General features: G+C 33.9%; 1 protein-coding gene across 1 annotated transcript; it reads right to left on the minus strand.

Annotated features, from left to right (window-relative positions):
* Positions 1-1,673: 1,673 nt before the first annotated feature.
* LOC133205993 (pumilio homolog 3-like) lies at positions 1,674-17,204 on the minus strand. Its single transcript, XM_061341901.1, has 18 exons — positions 17,077-17,204; positions 16,231-16,870; positions 15,499-15,637; positions 14,703-14,823; positions 14,314-14,389; positions 13,901-13,994; positions 13,529-13,595; positions 11,907-11,976; positions 11,387-11,491; positions 10,990-11,093; positions 10,687-10,762; positions 10,468-10,566; positions 10,125-10,259; positions 9,149-9,291; positions 8,062-8,207; positions 6,995-7,156; positions 2,485-2,575; positions 1,674-2,305 (listed from the first exon to the last, which is right to left on the minus strand). The coding sequence occupies exons 2-18, from the start codon at positions 16,864-16,866 to the stop codon at positions 2,158-2,160; spliced, it is 2,412 nt and encodes an 803-aa protein (XP_061197885.1). The 5' UTR covers positions 16,867-16,870; positions 17,077-17,204; the 3' UTR covers positions 1,674-2,157.
* Positions 17,205-17,263: the final 59 nt, after the last annotated feature.

A 17,263-nucleotide genomic window follows, 5' to 3' on the forward strand; every position in this document is an offset into this window, starting at 1 on the left:
TTCACATTTACAAAAGTTATTTCCCTTTGCCAGGTCAATCTGGGGTTAACCAGCATAAGGCACTGTTTTCTCTCTATAACATTACCAATTTTATGGGGCAATGTCTTACAAGTGAAATCTGTATGAATATGTTCATTATGATTTTTATGTTGCCCCATACTATGGCAATACAGGTAGGAATCAAAATTGTCAGATGGGCGTTTGAAGGTTGAAAATATTTACAGGTAAGTTACCAAGGATATAGTGAGAAAAATGAGCGTTATGCCGACAATGGGAGATAACTCTTAAGAATGTGAAATTCGTCTATTGTGGTTCCACCCTAGCCCCGGAGGTCATGATTAAAAAAATATGAATCTACACTACCTGAGGATGCTTCCATATTGAATATAACATAGCTTTGCTGTTCTTAAGAAGAAAATTTTAAAAGAATTCTCCTATGTATTTCCAGGTAAAACTTTGACCACCAATCATGGCCCTTATATTCTTGAGGCTTTTCCCTATATATTCTCATGTAAAACTTTTATTGTGGCCCCACCCTACCCCCTGGGGCCATGATTTAAATAAACTTGAATAAATACTGCCTGAGCTGTTACAATATTAATATGACTTTCAGGGCCAGCTGTTCTTGAAAAGATTTTTTTTCTGTATATTTCAATGTAAAACTTAAGTACCCTATTGTGGCCCCACCCTACCCCTGGGGGCTATGGTTTTAATAAACTTGAATCTACACTACCTGAGGATAGTTTATATTAATATGACTTATCATGGCCTTGCTGTTTCTTAAGAAGAGGATTTAAAAAAAAAATTTTTACTATATATTCCCATGTAAAACTTTAATTCCCCATTGAGGCCCCACCCTTCTCCTAGGGATCGTGATTTTAACAAACTTGAATTTAGACTATGTAAGGACACTTTCATATGAGTTGCATCTTTTTGGCCCCATCATTCTTGAGCTTTTTAAAATATGCCACCAAATGTTGAATAATTATACATGTATCTCCCCATGAAAGAGGGTGTGCCTTTTCATTTGTATGAACTTGAGTCCCATTCACTGAAGGATGCTTTATAGCAGGTTTGGTTGAAATTGATCCACTGGTTCTGGAGAAGAAGACAAAAATGTAAACTTTACAAATGACACACGACAGGATACTGGACACCCTTTCATCAAAAAAGCTCACTTAAGCCTTAGGTTCATGTGAGCTAAAACAGCCATCTATGTTTCATAAATTATCCAATTTTAGTAAGATTTTGAGAAAGAGTTTATTCCAATGTTGAAAGTGCAGATTTCCAAATGGACCAGCTATGGATACTTAGTTAAATTGTATTGTACCATGGTCGGAAAAATTGCAATTAACAAGTAAAATATGATCATGCTTACATGTGGCAGATCCAGAATTAGGGATGGGGACCAAAATTAAAAAAAAAAGGTTCCACTCAAAAACTTTTGACAAGCCAATTTACTTTACAGTCTTCCTTACTTTTGTTTTGTCGGACTGTTTGAATTTTCTTCTCTGACAAAAGAAAGCAGGAAAAATACATGTACATGAGGTAATCTGAATTTTATTCACAATTCATTTACATACTGGGTGAACATTCTTCATATTTTTTAAAATTAAAAAAAATTAATTGCATAATTTTTAAAAAATATGTTTACAGAATTCTTAAGAATAAATCTTTTATCAAACAAAATCTGGACTTACAAGAAATTTCATATAAATAGCCAATTTCAAAGGAAAAAATACAGCTGGTATCACATACATGTACTCTAAAACTGATAAGGTAATTTTCTTTCATAAAGTAGAGGCCACCCTTTAGTCAACATTTGGTTTCCTCAACTGCATCAATTGTAAATTCCTAAAAATCATTCCACATAAAATATTTTTTTAAAAAAATACTTAATTTAGATAATCCACTTTACAAACTGCCCTAGTTGACATATAAAAAAAAAACAACAACAAATGCTAGATTTCAAACTATCACTGTCTGTCCACCTTTAGTTCAAATCTCTGTTCAGTCTCCAATTAAAATTGTTGTCCTTCACATTTCTATACATCAATATTCACACATCTCCCAACAAGTTGTACATTTAAGAGTCACTTCCAGTTATAATTTGTACTCTCCACTTAACAATGGTTCTACACTCAACAGTACTGTCAGTTATAATTTGTACTCTCCACTTAAAGCATCCAGCTTTTGTAAGAGAATCTGAGCTCCTCGGAATGTCATTTTCTTCAATGAACTCCTGATTCCAGACAGCTGACTAATGACAGTGTCCGTTATTTCTGGATGATCCACTTCTAACAAGCTGTAAAAATACATTCTTGTTTACTTAACTCTAATGAACATGTTTATTTACATTTAAACAAAAAAATTTAAAGCTATTTAAACATTTCTGTTTTGTTCATGTACCTTCAAAAGTAGTGTTAATATTCTCATATAAGTGCATAGCATAGAAATACAAAAAAACATAGGAATTAAACTCACAAAAGAAGTGTAAAACAGCCTCTGTTACACGCAGCCCAGGACTTCAATGACCCTTCTTTAAGTGTTCTCAGTAAAACCTGAGAGAAGAGCACTGAAAAACAAGAGGCCCAAGGGCTTTAAATGTCACCTGAGTATAATACAACACTGTAAAGGATCCATGGAAGTATAAAACAGAATTAACTGATAGATGAAGCAATGTTTCCCAAGAATTTCAAACATAAGTAACCAAGGATTATGAAGCACACCTCGACAGATGTTATCTATAAGTAAGGCAAAACTCACATCATATTTTTTTCTAGTTAGTGTACATCCAAAGATCAATATCCATGCAAGTTTGGTTTAAGTAGGACTTATAGTTACTTGGAAAAAGACCTGCTCAAACAACTTTTAAACTGTTTACTAATCAAGAAATTTTGGTCAGTTCCAACATCCAAAGCAAGTCTGGAAGTTTCCATCCTTAGATACACCATCTATGCAAGTATAATCATAACAGGCCATAATATAATATAGCTACTCCAAAAAAAATTACCCTGGTCACTCATCTAGAAAATGAAGGTCAGATTCAGAACACAAAGCAAGTCTGGAAGTGTCCATCCCTAGATACATCATCCATGCTAATTTGGTTAAAATATGGCTAAAATTCACTCATGTGGAAAATCTAGGTCAGATCTAGCATCTGAAGCAGGTTGGTTAGAGTACATCCCTAGATGCATCATCCATTAAAGTTTGGTCCAGGTAGGGCTTATAAATAGTTACTTGCGAATGAACTTGTTCCAAAATCTTAACCTAGTCATTCATCTGGAAAATCTGGCTCAGATCCAGCATCTGAAGCAAGATCCCTATATGCATCATCCATCAAGTTTAGTCCAGGTAGGGCTTATAGTTACTTGGGAATGGACCTGCTCCAAAAACTTTAACCTGGTCACTCATCTGGAAAATCTATGTTAGATCCAGCATCCGAAGCAAGTGTGGTAGTGTCCATCCCTAGATGCATCATCCAAGCAAGTTTGGTCCAGGTAGGGCTTAAAGTTACTTGGGAACTGGGACGCCGACGCCGGGGGTATAGCATAAGCTCATCTTGACTTCGTCGAGGTGAGCTAAAAATCTGGTAAAAATACCCTTGCTTATTGTAACGTGCTAGACCCGAGTGATCTCCTTTGGATCATACTTGTTTTTCCCAAGTCTTACAGGGATGATAATGAATGTAAAAAATATACAAATACAGAGGACACTTGCCTATTGTGTAAGGTATTCAATATATACAGATAGTTTTTGTCACTTGCCTAGTGCTACAATTCAGTACACACAGACTTGGGTATATACAACGTGGTTATTTTCCACTTGTCACTAATTACAATAAGTCACCCTGGCTCTCTGTGATTCTTTGTTCACTTTGATAAAGTATAAAACAATATCCACTCTCTTGTCAACCATGACTCTTCTACCAGTGGCACTAACTTAGACCACCACAGTGTACCGGTAAACATACTGTGTACAATTACAACTTTTGCTAAATGTATAAATAATCTTTAAATCAATCTTTTATATTGCTTTCCAGGCAAGAATCTGACTTCAAGCATACTTTGCTCATTTAAACCAAACATTCATTTTTATTTTGTTTCTATGTATATATAACATTCTTTCTTGTATTCTCATTCAATCAAATAACCTGTTAATAAAATTATATACAAGGATTTCTTGATTAACATATTTAGCAAAGGGGACTAACTCTCATTTGCTTCACATCACAATTGTGTACGCTGCCTCCTAGATATCCAGAAGCAAAGAAAACATACATTTACTTAAAATTATATTTAATACATGTATTTACATTGATATTATTGCATTTTGTTTGTTTGCTTAGTACTCAGGGTCAGGGGAGAAGTTTTCAAAGCATTAATGCATTTTGCTAATTGATCAATAGAACCCCACCCAAGCTCAAGAACCCCTGATCCAGGGGCCATGAAATTCAAAATTTTGGAAGAGGCATCCTTTCTCATGATAACTATGTATTTAGTTTGTTTAATTAATACCAAGGGGCAGAGGAAAAGATTTTTTAAAGCATTAATTTATTTTCAGTATATAATAAATAAGCCCCGCTCCCCCACATGGAACCCCTGACCCTGGGGCCATGAAATTCACAATTTTGGAAGAGGCACCTCTTGCTCATCATAACTATGTACTTAGTTCATCAGCTTAATAACGAGGAGCAGAGAAGATTTTCAAAGAATTAATTTATTTTTCAGTATATAATAAATAAGCCTCCCCCCCCCACACACACATGGAACCCCTGACCCAGGGGCCATGAAATTCACAATTTTGGAAGAGGCATTCTTGCACATCATAACTATGTACTTAGTTCATCGGATTAAGATTTTCAAAGAATTAATGCATTTTCACTATATAATCATAAGAGCTCCACCCTAACACCAGAACCCCTGACCCAGGGGCCATAAAATTCTAACCCTAACCCTAATCAGCTTAATACCCAGGAGCAGAGAAGATTTTCAAAGCATTAATTTATTTTCAGTAGATAATAAATAAGCCCCCCCCCCCCCCCCCCACATGGAACCCCTGACCCAGGGGCCATGAAATTCACAATTTTGGAAGAGGCATTCTTGCTCATCATAACTAAGTACTTAATTCATCGGCTTAATACCCAGGAGCAGAGGAGAAGATTTTTAAAGAATTAATGCATTTTCACTATATAATCATAAGAACCCCGCCCTTACACCAGAACCCGACCCAGGGACCATGAAATTCATAATTTTGGAAGAGGCACTCTTGCTCATCATAACTATGTACTTAATTAATCAGCTTAATACCAAGGGGCAGAGGAGAAGATTTTCAAAGCATTAATTTATTTTCAATATATAATAAATAAGCCCCCCCCCCCATGGAACCCCTAACCCAGGGGCCATGAAATTCACAATTTTGGAAGAGGCACTCATGCTCATCATAACTATGTACTTAGTTCATCAGCTTAATACCTAGCAGCAGAGGAGAAGATTTTCAAAGCATTAATGCATTTTCACTATATAATCATTAGAGCCCCGCCCAAATATCTGGCCCCATGATCATGAAACATCTTAAGCTTAAGTCAAAATCTTTATGTTGTACTAAAATGTTGTAAAAGTCAAGCAGACCAAAATTAAAATATTTTTCAATGTTGCTATACAAAAGTGTTGTTATCTGCAAATTTAGAGATTAATTCAATAATTAATAAATATTTTACAGGCAATTGAAAATTTGACTTAAGTCTAAGTCTGTTTCATGATCCTGGGGCCAGAACCCCTGACCCTGGGGCCATGAATTTCACAATTTTGGTAGAGGGCTCAATGCTTATTACAATCATGCCAACAGTTTGACTGCTTGATGTCCAGGAGTAAAGAAGAAGATTTTAACCCGACCCAGGGACCATGAAATTCATAATTTTGGAAGAGGCACTCTTGCTCATCATGACTATGTACCGGTACTTAATTAATCAGCTTAATACCAAGGGGCAGAGGAGAAGATTTTCAAAGCATTAATTTATTTTCAGTAGATAATAAATAAGCACCCCCCCCCCCAACACACATATGGAACCCCTGACCCAGGGGCCATGAAATTCACAATTTTGGAAGAGGCATTCTTGCACATCATAACTATGTACATAGTTCATCGGCTAAATACCTAGCAGCAGAGAAGAAGATTTTTAAAGAATTAATGCATTTTCACTATATAATCATTAGAGCCCCACCCAAATACCAGAACCCCTGACCCTGGGGCCATGAATTTCACAATTTTGGTAGAGGGCTCAATGCTTATTACAATCATGCCAACAGTTTGACTGCTTGATGTCCAGGAGTAAAGAAGAAGATTTTTAAGGATTGCATTAATTTTGATGGTTATAGCCCCATCCCTCAGGCCGGGGGGGGGGGGGGGGGGGGGGGGGGGCAGGGGCCATGAATTTCACAATTTTTACTCCCCTTCATCCATAGATGCTATATACCAAAATTGGTTGAAATTGGTTCAGTGGTTCCAGAGAAGAAGCTAAAAATGTTCAAAAGTTTACAAACGACATACGACAACAGAGGAAAACAGATAGCAATAGGTCACCTGAGTGACTCAGGTGACCTAAAAATACAGAAAAATCATAATATTCTATATAGTATATACAGTGGCTACAGGTATCAAGGATACAATCTATGCCAGGTCATCAGGCCTACATCTTCTTTTCAAATTATATTTTAAAGTTTATAGGGCCAAATACTCATAAAATCACATTAAACATTGAAAATGAATTAAAAAATAAAATAAACAAAGATATTTAAAACCCAAGTCATCAGGAAATATAAATGTTAGTTTCAAAGAAAATCTCCTTTAAATACTTACTTATTGAATAGAGAAGAAGAAAACAAAATGCACAAACTAGGGAATGTAAGGAAAGCTCTAGTACATATTAGATGTGATCTACCTGGCTGCCCTGAGGAAGTAAGGAAAGCTCTAACACCTATTAGATTTGACCTACCTGGCTGCCCTGCGTGTATCCTATCCCTGTCTCTCTGTATTAAATGTTTCAATGTCATGTGACCAGCAGGGTGCTCTACAATGTGTTGATTTTCTAAACTGCCTGCTACAAATGGTTCTGCTGCAATTTCAGCCACTGCCCTCATGGCATCACTCGGGTCACCTGTAAGAATTAATTTTACACAATGTTGATTTGATATACAAATCGTTCCTGCAGATCAATGACACAGAAGTGTATATTTGACATGTTCTTAACATAAAGAACTCAGATACATGTACCGGTAATTCAAAAGTTATTTTAAGTTCCTAATACAGAATTTTTGACAAAATTCAAAAGAATTCTGAATTCCTACATGTATTATTTTACTTTAGTTCTGCTGTTCTAGAGAAGAACATTTTAAATCTTTTCCAATTTATTCCCATATACATGAATATGTAAATCTTTGATCCCCTATTGTGGGGATGGTTGTACATCAATGCTGTACAACTTATTCAATACAGCAATGCTGTTCTTGAAGGATTTTCAAAATAAATTCTCTATATATTCCAATGTAAAACTGACTTTCTATCGTGGCCCAAACTTTTCCCAAGGAGTTGAAGTTTGAACGTACACTACATGTGATATCTGTAAATCAATACTGCTGCTTTACAATTCTACATTTCTACATAAAGTTTGGACCCCCATGTGGACTTCATCCTAACCACAGGGCAGGACTTGAATACCAATTGGGTCTAGAGGAGATTTTCTTTTTCGTACCCCATCCTATTCAAATTTTTCCTCATTATCTCCCCAAAGAAAGGGCATGGTCTTTTTAAATCCCAATAACTTAAAGATGCTTTGTGTCAAGTTTGGTTAAAATTTTAGTAGATTAATAGCTCTGGAGAAGAGTGCAAATTTGTTAAACAAAAACCCCATTACAGACAGTGGATATACTTTGATCAGAAAAGTTCACTTCAGCTAGAAAAGACTTCGTACAATAATTTAATGAAATAAATGCTAGTATGTTTCAAAATGGATGACATTTTGTGATACATATTTTCTTTGCTTTTATCGAAGGAGAAACATACCCAGAGAATAGTTGAGAATTGACAGAATCAGCAGAAGCGAGCCATTCTCCAGAACGAGATCTCGAGCATGATCTACAATGTACTGTAGAAAAGGCTGAGACACCATCGTCAATAACTCTCTGTATCTCAAAGCGGCATCTTTTTTACTGAAAGAAAAGTAAATCATTTACGATCGTGACGAACAATTTCCCTCTTAATTGGCACTTTGGAGTGAAAATTCTTAAAGAATTGCATGTACTTGTGCCACAAATCCCCCTTCACAAAGATATGCATCATTTCCATAAAAGACAAGTCATTTTGAAACTACTCTTTACATGATTAAAAAAGATTAAAACAGTAATCAGTTTTTAAGGATGAATGTATAAATCTTGTTATTCCCAGTGAACCCTTCCATAATCTTTGAAAAATCATTATATCATCACACATACCACTGGTAGATAGTTCTGAATATTAAATGCAATCAAACTTGTCTACTAAAATAAGAATGCCACAGATTGTCTGCAAATTTCTAAGTAATAAGTGTTTTTCTTTTCAAATAAGGTGATAAATGACATGGAAGCCAAAGATAATTCTCACAAACTCTGAAGCTGCTTATGCAAAAATAATCACATGCTTCCATATTTGATATCATCCTCACACATTTAAAACAGAGACAGTAATTATTCTAACCTCATAGTCACTATAATCATACATGTACATATGACCTACCTACCTCATAGAAACTATGATCCCCCTCCCCCTTTTTGCCTCTACCACTTCCCTATTCAATATACATGTATTAGCCACACCTGACATAATCAACAGTCAAATTAAAATATGAAATAATTCAGAGCTGCATTCAACACTGCAGTTACTAACCTAGCTGCTATGCTAGACATCCAACACCTTTTGAAAGCACTGTATTAATTCTGTTTGTTATGGCAAGCCTAGCACACTGTTCAAGATTGTAGCTATATATAGCCACTATAATCTTGAACACAGTCCAAAGGTCACATGAAAGCATTTATGAATACATAACCCCTGATTTTAGTGGTATGTTTTTATTGACAAAACAATGGTAAATATATTCCCGATTTATGTCTCTTACCTGTGGGGGTTGCTGTCCCCCTCTTTTAGAACTCGTACAATGTCTGGCTGGAAGAAATGGGGGTCCCTGGGACACAATAAATATAGAAGAACCTTCCTGCCATGTTGGTTCTGAGCAATGTCATGCAAATTCTTAAAAATTTCCTGCAATTTCAAAAATACACTTCACTTAATTCAAAATTTTTCAGTCATTTCATTCATGCCTTAATCAAGCAACCCCCTACAAATGTATCAGAAATTGAAATCGTAAACTTTTAAAAAAAAAAACAAACATTTGCTCAAACTTATTCTTAAAAGCAAAACAAAAAAAAATCTTATTAATACAGCTGAAGTTTGGTACCTCAAACACTGATATCTCCAATATCAGGGATATGTCAAAATGATTTGGAAGTCCCAAACACTTTAAGTATTTTATGTCCAACCTTGGATATCTTAAAGTTTTTTTCCTCAGTCCCATCAAATTTGAAATAACGAGGTTTGACTGTACTTGTATATTTAAAAGACATTTCAGTTAAAAAAAACATTAAATTGAAGTAATAGGGTATGCCATCAAGCAAGAATCCACTATTAAAGTACTCATTACAGTCCTGGATTCAGATTACCTCGGTGTTTTTTTTTGGCTTTAAATTTTGGACTGTATCAAAATGAAATTTGTTATGCATCAAAATCTCTTTGTAATTTGGCAGTATATTGTACAATCCTTATGTGACTGTTGATTGAGAACTTTTTGTTGGGTGTATTTAAGCTATATAAAAAATAAAAGCAAGTACATATATTTTATTTCCAGAGTTGGTCTTCTCATCACAAAATTACTCAATAATAAATTCCTTGCATATATATGTATATTTAGGAATTTACAGTAAATCTGCAGGTAAATCCATCTTACTCCTAGTAATATCATTATGCAAGTATATGATCAGTTAAACATGTACACGTATATGGTAAAGTTATGAAGTATGGAATCTCTCTCTACATACCTCTAAGATGATTTTTCCCACCAGTTTGGTATCATCCACCACATCAAATAAAGCTATCAGCACCAAATATCCATATTCATCCTTACAAATCTTTGCAACATGTGTCTTGAAGCTCTTCATAATTACTTTTCTGTCCTGAATAAAGAAAATAAAAAGATACTGATATCAAAACATATTCAGAGTCTGATTTTTTTCCCCTGCATAAAAAATATGTAACATCGTTTGTAACATGTTTGTATTAAAATCAAGCTTTAAAACTGTTTTTAATTCTATAACAGACATGTGCTTACTATCAAGTATCCCTGTTACATTATAAACATGAAATGAGGGGGTTAACACATACCTTACTAGTCCCATACCACAAGCAACACATCGCTGTTCTAGCCCCCTCCCTTGTGTGGATCATGTGTACAAGGTGTTCTCTTAAGGACTCAATCATATCCTTTAAAGCAGACAAGAACTCAATCACATAATAAATCACAAATAAGAATTATCTATCTAGTTATCAAAGAATGTCAATATTAAACCCATGCAATGATTGCCATGAACAAGTAAAACTTACCGATTTCATTTTGTCTTTAGCATGAACAAAGAATTCATGAAAGATCTTGTGAACCATAGAATGTCCTAGTATTGTTCTAGAGAAAAAAGAAGAGTACAAAGTTATTTAACTGGGAATCAACTTCTAGTGTAAATGAACGTCTACATCATACATGTATGTATATTCAATAATCTAAGTTGATGTCTCTCTGAACAAATCACAAGCATACAATCTATCCTGTTTACACTCTCTGAATTTTTAACTGACTGAACATGTACAGCTGTGCATGTTAATATTTGTCCCTTTGTTTAAATTTTAACTCACTTATCAATCAATGGCAGCAGTGCTTCTTTCATGTTACTCAGAATCATCTCTTTCTTGTCAGGTTGGACTAGTAACAACTGATCTAAAGATTTGATGTCAGGTGTCTGTAAATATTAAATATACAGGATTAAACTTGTCCATGACTTTGCTATGCAATTAATTGAAAAAAATAATAATACATTTCTTTACAGTGTACAATGTCATCAAGTAACAAAAAAATTTAAATGGAAGATGATTCATGTGTAATGATTTTGTTTTGTTTTTAGGGAGAGTGAAGGTGGGGGTTAAATAATTCATTTAATACAAGATTTTGGGTGTGAAAATTACATTCATGTAAAAGAGGATTTAACAAACCAGATATAAGATGTATATTTCAGTATATGAACTATTAGCATACCTTAAAAAGAGTAAAACTAGGGCCATAAAAATCCTCCAGAAGAGACAGTCTCTGACTTGCATTGGCATAATCATTATAGGCCAACTCTACCACGTCAGAGGCTTCCTGCAATGCATTTACAAAATATACTGATGTTTTAAAAAGGACAGACCAATACATGTACATATGAAATTGACAGAAAAATCATCAACATGATCAGTATTTTGCAATGAATTTCTAGGAACTGTACTACTAGTATCTAATTTTATTACATTGTTGGATATCCATGGGTGACCATCAATGATGATGAATAAAAGACGAGATCACCAGTGGGTATCTGTCACTATCTGACGATGCTTTTATTTATATGTATATCATCATTTGTTACATGTATGAAAAAAAATCATCCTTCATGATTAGAACTTATTGTTATTTCCCATTCTTACCAACAATTTGATTATTAACATAGAAACTTGTATCCTTATTACATTTAGTCTATCTGTATTCATAGTCATTTCTTGACCAGACAGTATGTACTTACAGCATGTCTGACTAGCTTCCTAACATTTCCATGAAAACTTTTGATAACTGCATTTTTCATAGGCTTTGACCTAAAATAAATATATGAAGTACATGTATTACATTGAAATAAATTTGTTGACTTGATATGCAAAATATATCTTGTGCTTGATAACCAAATGTTTCTGATCTGCTGCACCCCTCACAGACCCTTGGCCTTTTATGCAATTTAAAAGTTGTTGATATCCTTACCACACACACAGATAATGTAACAAAAATAAATGAGTATTTCAATACTGAACTATTGAAAGCATATTTACTGAGCATAGATCAGGCAATAAATATTTAATAGGTGTAAGACCAACACTATTTAGGCCCCAAAAATTTAATGAAAAGATTCTCAGGCCAAAAATTTCAAAATTCAATGCTGCAGACAATTTTTTTAAAGCAGTTGTTATCTCTACTTTCATGTCTGTCGTTCAACAAAATGATGATATCAGCTGATTCTTACTTTTTTTGTTCTCTTACATTAATTATAGTATATACTCAACTTTAAATAATGTTATTACAAACATTTGTTTAAAAGTTAATTAAAAAAATTAACAAGAACAAGAAGTCTGTGAGCCAATGCTCACTAATAATACCCCCGCTCTGATGTGAATACACAAGTTCAGTTATGGACAAACACAGTGATAATCAGGAAATTGACATCGGATTTGTAAAAACTGAATCCCAACATATGGCATGCCTAAACAAAGAAAAAATTTCAAGCATCTGCGATGAGTAGTTGCTGAGAAAACTATGACCAAAATTTGTTATGTATGGTACGGACAGACGCACGGATAAACAGGAAGTTGACATCGAATTCGTACAAAAATGAATCCCACCATATGGCATGCCTAAACAAAGAGTGTGTTAAAATTTCAAGCACCTCTGATGAGTAGTTGCTGAGAAAACTGCGACCAAAGTTTGTTACGGACAGACAGACAGACGGACAGACAGACGGACAGACAGACAGACAGACACACAAGGGTAAAACAGTATACCCCCCTCTCCTTCGGAGCGGGGGTATAAATATATTGTTTATCTGATAATAACTTCTATCTTTAAATATAAATAACTCAAATTTCTTTTCATTGGAAAAATACAAAATTGAGTGAGTCATCTCCATTTTTAATATGTCAATAAAATTAATAAATTCGGCAGTTTTTGACCTGATGAGGCAGTGCCTGAGAAACTATTGATTAATTTTTGACCTTAGAGAATGGTCATACTGTTATCTAGTGGATCATTGTTTGAGCTTTTCACTCTCCAAAACATACAGTCAATAAACATTCTCAATGAAGAAAAAATTTACTTTTACCTTGTATGCACTTATTTCTTAATTCATTCATTAATTAAGTGTTATCAAATGAGTCCAATCACCTCTCAAAAATAATGAATTTGATAAGATGACAGGCCAACAGTTGTGAGAGGTAGACAGGATCAGATACTCTAATGAAGGTGAAAACATCTAAAAAAAGGCACATAAAGTAACTAAAATGTACTACTATAAATAGTCTTTAATTTAAATTTATGTTTATTTCCTGTTACACTTCTACTAAAGAGTACTGAGTATTTAAAGTCCTTTATCAAACTGCTTACCCATATATGAGAAATTTCTTAACAAGAAACTTTGCATACTTGGACTTAGACATTAAGACTATTTGATCTGAAAAGAGAGAAAAAAATTCTTTACAATTAAACTCTATCTGAATAAGAGACTTTGTGATGCTTAGTATTATGAACATCTTATGATTTATATATAAAACAACATATGTATAATGATAAATATACATACAAGTCAATACATTTATTTGTATAAATACACTGTATATCTATTATGAAATAGTAGTATGTGTTCAACAAATTTCTTGGAAACTTAATACACAAGTCAAGAGGGAAATGATAACATTTGATTAATTCAAATTGCTCTTCTTTTCAAAATGAGAAAAAAAATGAAATGACAGTGCATACCTTTAATCTCCTGAAAAACAATTTCTCTCTGTTCTTGTGATCCGTATTGTATTAAACATTGGAGAACGCGGGCTGTGTCATGAGCAAAGGCAAACTGTCAAAGGAATATACCAAAAAACAATTTTAATATGCTACTGGATCAAAAACTGGACAAAACTTGAGTATTTTAGAAGTGAATTAAATGTTTGTTTTTTCTACTGTTTACCGGTACATACATCTTTCGATAAAATTCAATGAATTTTTAAGCCTTCTAGATACAGTAGATCCAGTAAAGTGACATTTCTTGAAAAAATAATTTTGACTACAGCAAACTTGTGAACCACAACAAGCCTATAAGGATGTCATTAAATACCAGAAAGAATCATTTATGTGGTTTCTAATTTTGTTTTCATACTCAGTTAATTAAGCCCTACCTCTTTCATATTGCCTTTGACCATTTCAAGTAATTCGTTACACATAGCAACTTTCTTCTCTTCTGGAACATCTTGTCTAAAAATAATGTTAATTTTGGAAATGACACACACAGTTGAACTTCAGTATCTCAAACATCAATATCTCAAATTCCTTAGATATGTTATTGTGAGTTGGAAGTCCCAACCACTTCTCCATTTTGTATTTTAACCTTGATATCTTGAATCCTGGAGTATCTCAAAGTTTTATTTTCTCGGTTCCACTAAATCAAGATAAAGAGTTTTGACAGTATATATCCTTTCTTTTATATATTTAATTTTGAAGATGATTCTCTACATTTTTATGGATGGTTATAAGAGATAATTCAAATGACTTCCAAATACAAACAAACCTTCTAAGATTTTCCCAGATTTTCTTTGATCTTTGAATTGCTTCAAAATTGTTCTTAAGCATTTTCCTTACTTTCTTTCTTTCTTTAAATGGCAATTCTTTCAATTTTGTTTTCCTTGATTCTGAAATATAAGGAAACAGTATGAATCACTTTACTTAACTGTTACTGTTAGTGACAGTGTGCAAAACACAGGGTGTTTCATTCTCTTGACTTTTAACATACCGGTACCTTATATACATTGTACTTGTCAAATTCATAGTCACAATATATTCTCAAGAAAATTCTTTACAATACATAAAAAAAAAAAAAATCCAAATACAAAGAGCAACACCTAGATTATGGTTTGCAAATACAAGTGAGGACTTCAAAATGTCACAATAGATTATATATGTACTAGTATTATCTATTTTTAATATTAATTTTTTTTTTTGCAATAGATAGTTTTCAGTAGGCCAAAATTATCAAGAGTTATTTCCCTTTGGCCGCCATATTGGAGGTCAACATGCTCATATTCCTTCATTATTCAACCAACTTTAACTTTACATACTGGCCATTGTGGAGTAGGCAGCATTGTTTTTCTAAAAAATATACATCTGTTAAAGCTTCCTTTTTTTTTCAAAATTTTTATTCCATAAAGATTTTCCTCCAAATATTTCTGCTACTCTCTCTTAAATTTGGTAAGACAAAGAGGAAAAATTACCAGGTTGACCACCAAAATGGCGGCCAAGGGAAATAACTCGAAGAGAAAATATGTCATATGAAAACTATCTATACATCTGGATATGTTCAGAGTCACCTGATTTTTCTTCCATCTGGGATTCATCCAGTCTTTTTTTCCTGACTCCAAGTGCTGTACGACTCTCATGAAGTTGTTTCTTTGTTTTCAAAGTCCGAAGTTTTCCAGCTGCATTGCTGGCTGCTCTTTTAATCTTTACCTAACAAATCAACAGTACATCTTCATCGATTATGATAGGAAAAGGAACAGTGTATATTACTGTTACTTTACTTACTTAGTATGTCAACTAAAATATTTTCAAAAGCAAGTTACTTTTCAGGGTATATAGTCCAACCCCCCCCTCCCCCCCCCCAAAAAAATGCAGTATACATGTACAATTCATACATCAACAGGTACACATATAAAGTAGCATGTTAATATTAATAACACGATTATAAACCAACATCTGATATTTTTAGGATTAGTTGACCCCTAGTTTTTTTATTTACATTGATCTGTTTAAACATGATACACATGCAACCATTTAAAAATGTATTTTGATGGACCCAAACATATAAACAACATTTTTGGACTGGGTGTCTGGGACCTATACTTTATGAGTCATGGAGGAAAACTGAGCAAAATTAAAGTGAATGGAAATTTCTATAATAACATCTAATTACATGTCATGCATAATTTGTGAATATCTTCCACTTAACTAAATTTCATGTACATCAGAAAAGTAAAAAATATTAACCCTGGGCCTGTATTATGTCCCAGTTATTTTCAGAGTACCTTCATTGATAGTGTTACCTTCATTGATTTTCTCCTTTCTAGAGGCTGGGGCTCCTCCTCTGGTATATTGGCTACAGCTGGAATGTTTTCTACTGACTTGTCAGACTCTACTCCTTCTGCTACTTCTCTGATGACTTCTGGTCTGTTCTGAAGCACAAGCTTACTGCTCTTCTTTCTATTGAATGACCTTTCTGCACCATCTGGCTGTCCTCTGGCCTTCTGTACAGCCTTTTCCCATGTCATGTCATGTCGACCTCTTGGATTCCTGAATGTTGTCATCATGGACACGTCTGACACTGGTGCAATGGCACTTATCTGACTCAATGTGTCTGGTGTATCAGTAACGTCCAAGGAAGACAAGTCAGTATCACTATACATAGACTTCTTTTTCTTGACCATGTGCTTTTTCTCAATAACTTCAATATTATCTTGTTCTACTTTTTTCTTTCGTTTCCTTGGTGACTGGGCCTCAAAAGAGTCATCATTGTCTGTATTAGGTGGGGCTCTTATCTTGGTTGGGGGTTTATGATACAGACTGTCTCCCTCTGGGTTGCCCCTCATGCTATTCTGTTTTCTATTTTTACTTCGTGGCGGACGCCTCCTCGTTCGGGTCGGTTCTTCTTCAAATGACGAATCTTCCATTTTGTATTGCATATGTCTATTAAAATTATTTTTAAACATTCAATATTAACGAATATATTGCTTTTCGTTGTTTGAACAACAGATTGTCAGAATAAGACAAGACTAGTGAAGTTAAAAGTCGTAAAAATAAGATAATCAAAAATTAGGAAATATTCAAAGACACATATATTATACAAATATTGCTAATCAATAATATAAATAACACTGAAACAGCTGTTGTACCTTCTTTGGCTTGGTCTGTTTTCAAAATCTTTTCCCTCGTGTGCGTGTTTTGAATCTGTAGTCGTAAAACTATAGGAAATAGTAAGGAAGGTAAAAGACTGTTTTCAAAAGTTAAACTTTAATAATTTATCTTAAATTTACTTCTTCTTTTAAAAAAAAACATTACTTCGATTACTCCAATATCATT

Source organism: Saccostrea echinata, unplaced genomic scaffold (assembly GCF_033153115.1).
Source record: "Saccostrea echinata isolate AGI-Se365-2 ecotype Australia unplaced genomic scaffold, CSIRO_AGI_Sech_v1 ptg000002l, whole genome shotgun sequence".
In the NCBI taxonomy this organism is placed as follows: Eukaryota; Metazoa; Mollusca; class Bivalvia; order Ostreida; family Ostreidae; genus Saccostrea; species Saccostrea echinata.

What these genes read in the sequence shown, in the direction of transcription:
- LOC133205993 (XM_061341901.1), bottom strand. Translation starts at nt 16,866, where the DNA reads ATGCAATACAAAATGGAAGATTCGTCATTTGAAGAAGAACCGACCCGA. An exon ending in TGTTTTTCAGGAGATTAAAG is followed by an intron (nt 13,596 to 13,900) that starts GTATGCACTGTC and finishes CTCTCTTTTCAG; the next exon opens with ATCAAATAGTCTTAATGTCT. An exon ending in GATACACGCAGGGCAGCCAG is followed by an intron (nt 2,576 to 6,994) that starts GTAGGTCAAATC and finishes CTTGTTTTTCAG; the next exon opens with TGCTCTTCTCTCAGGTTTTA.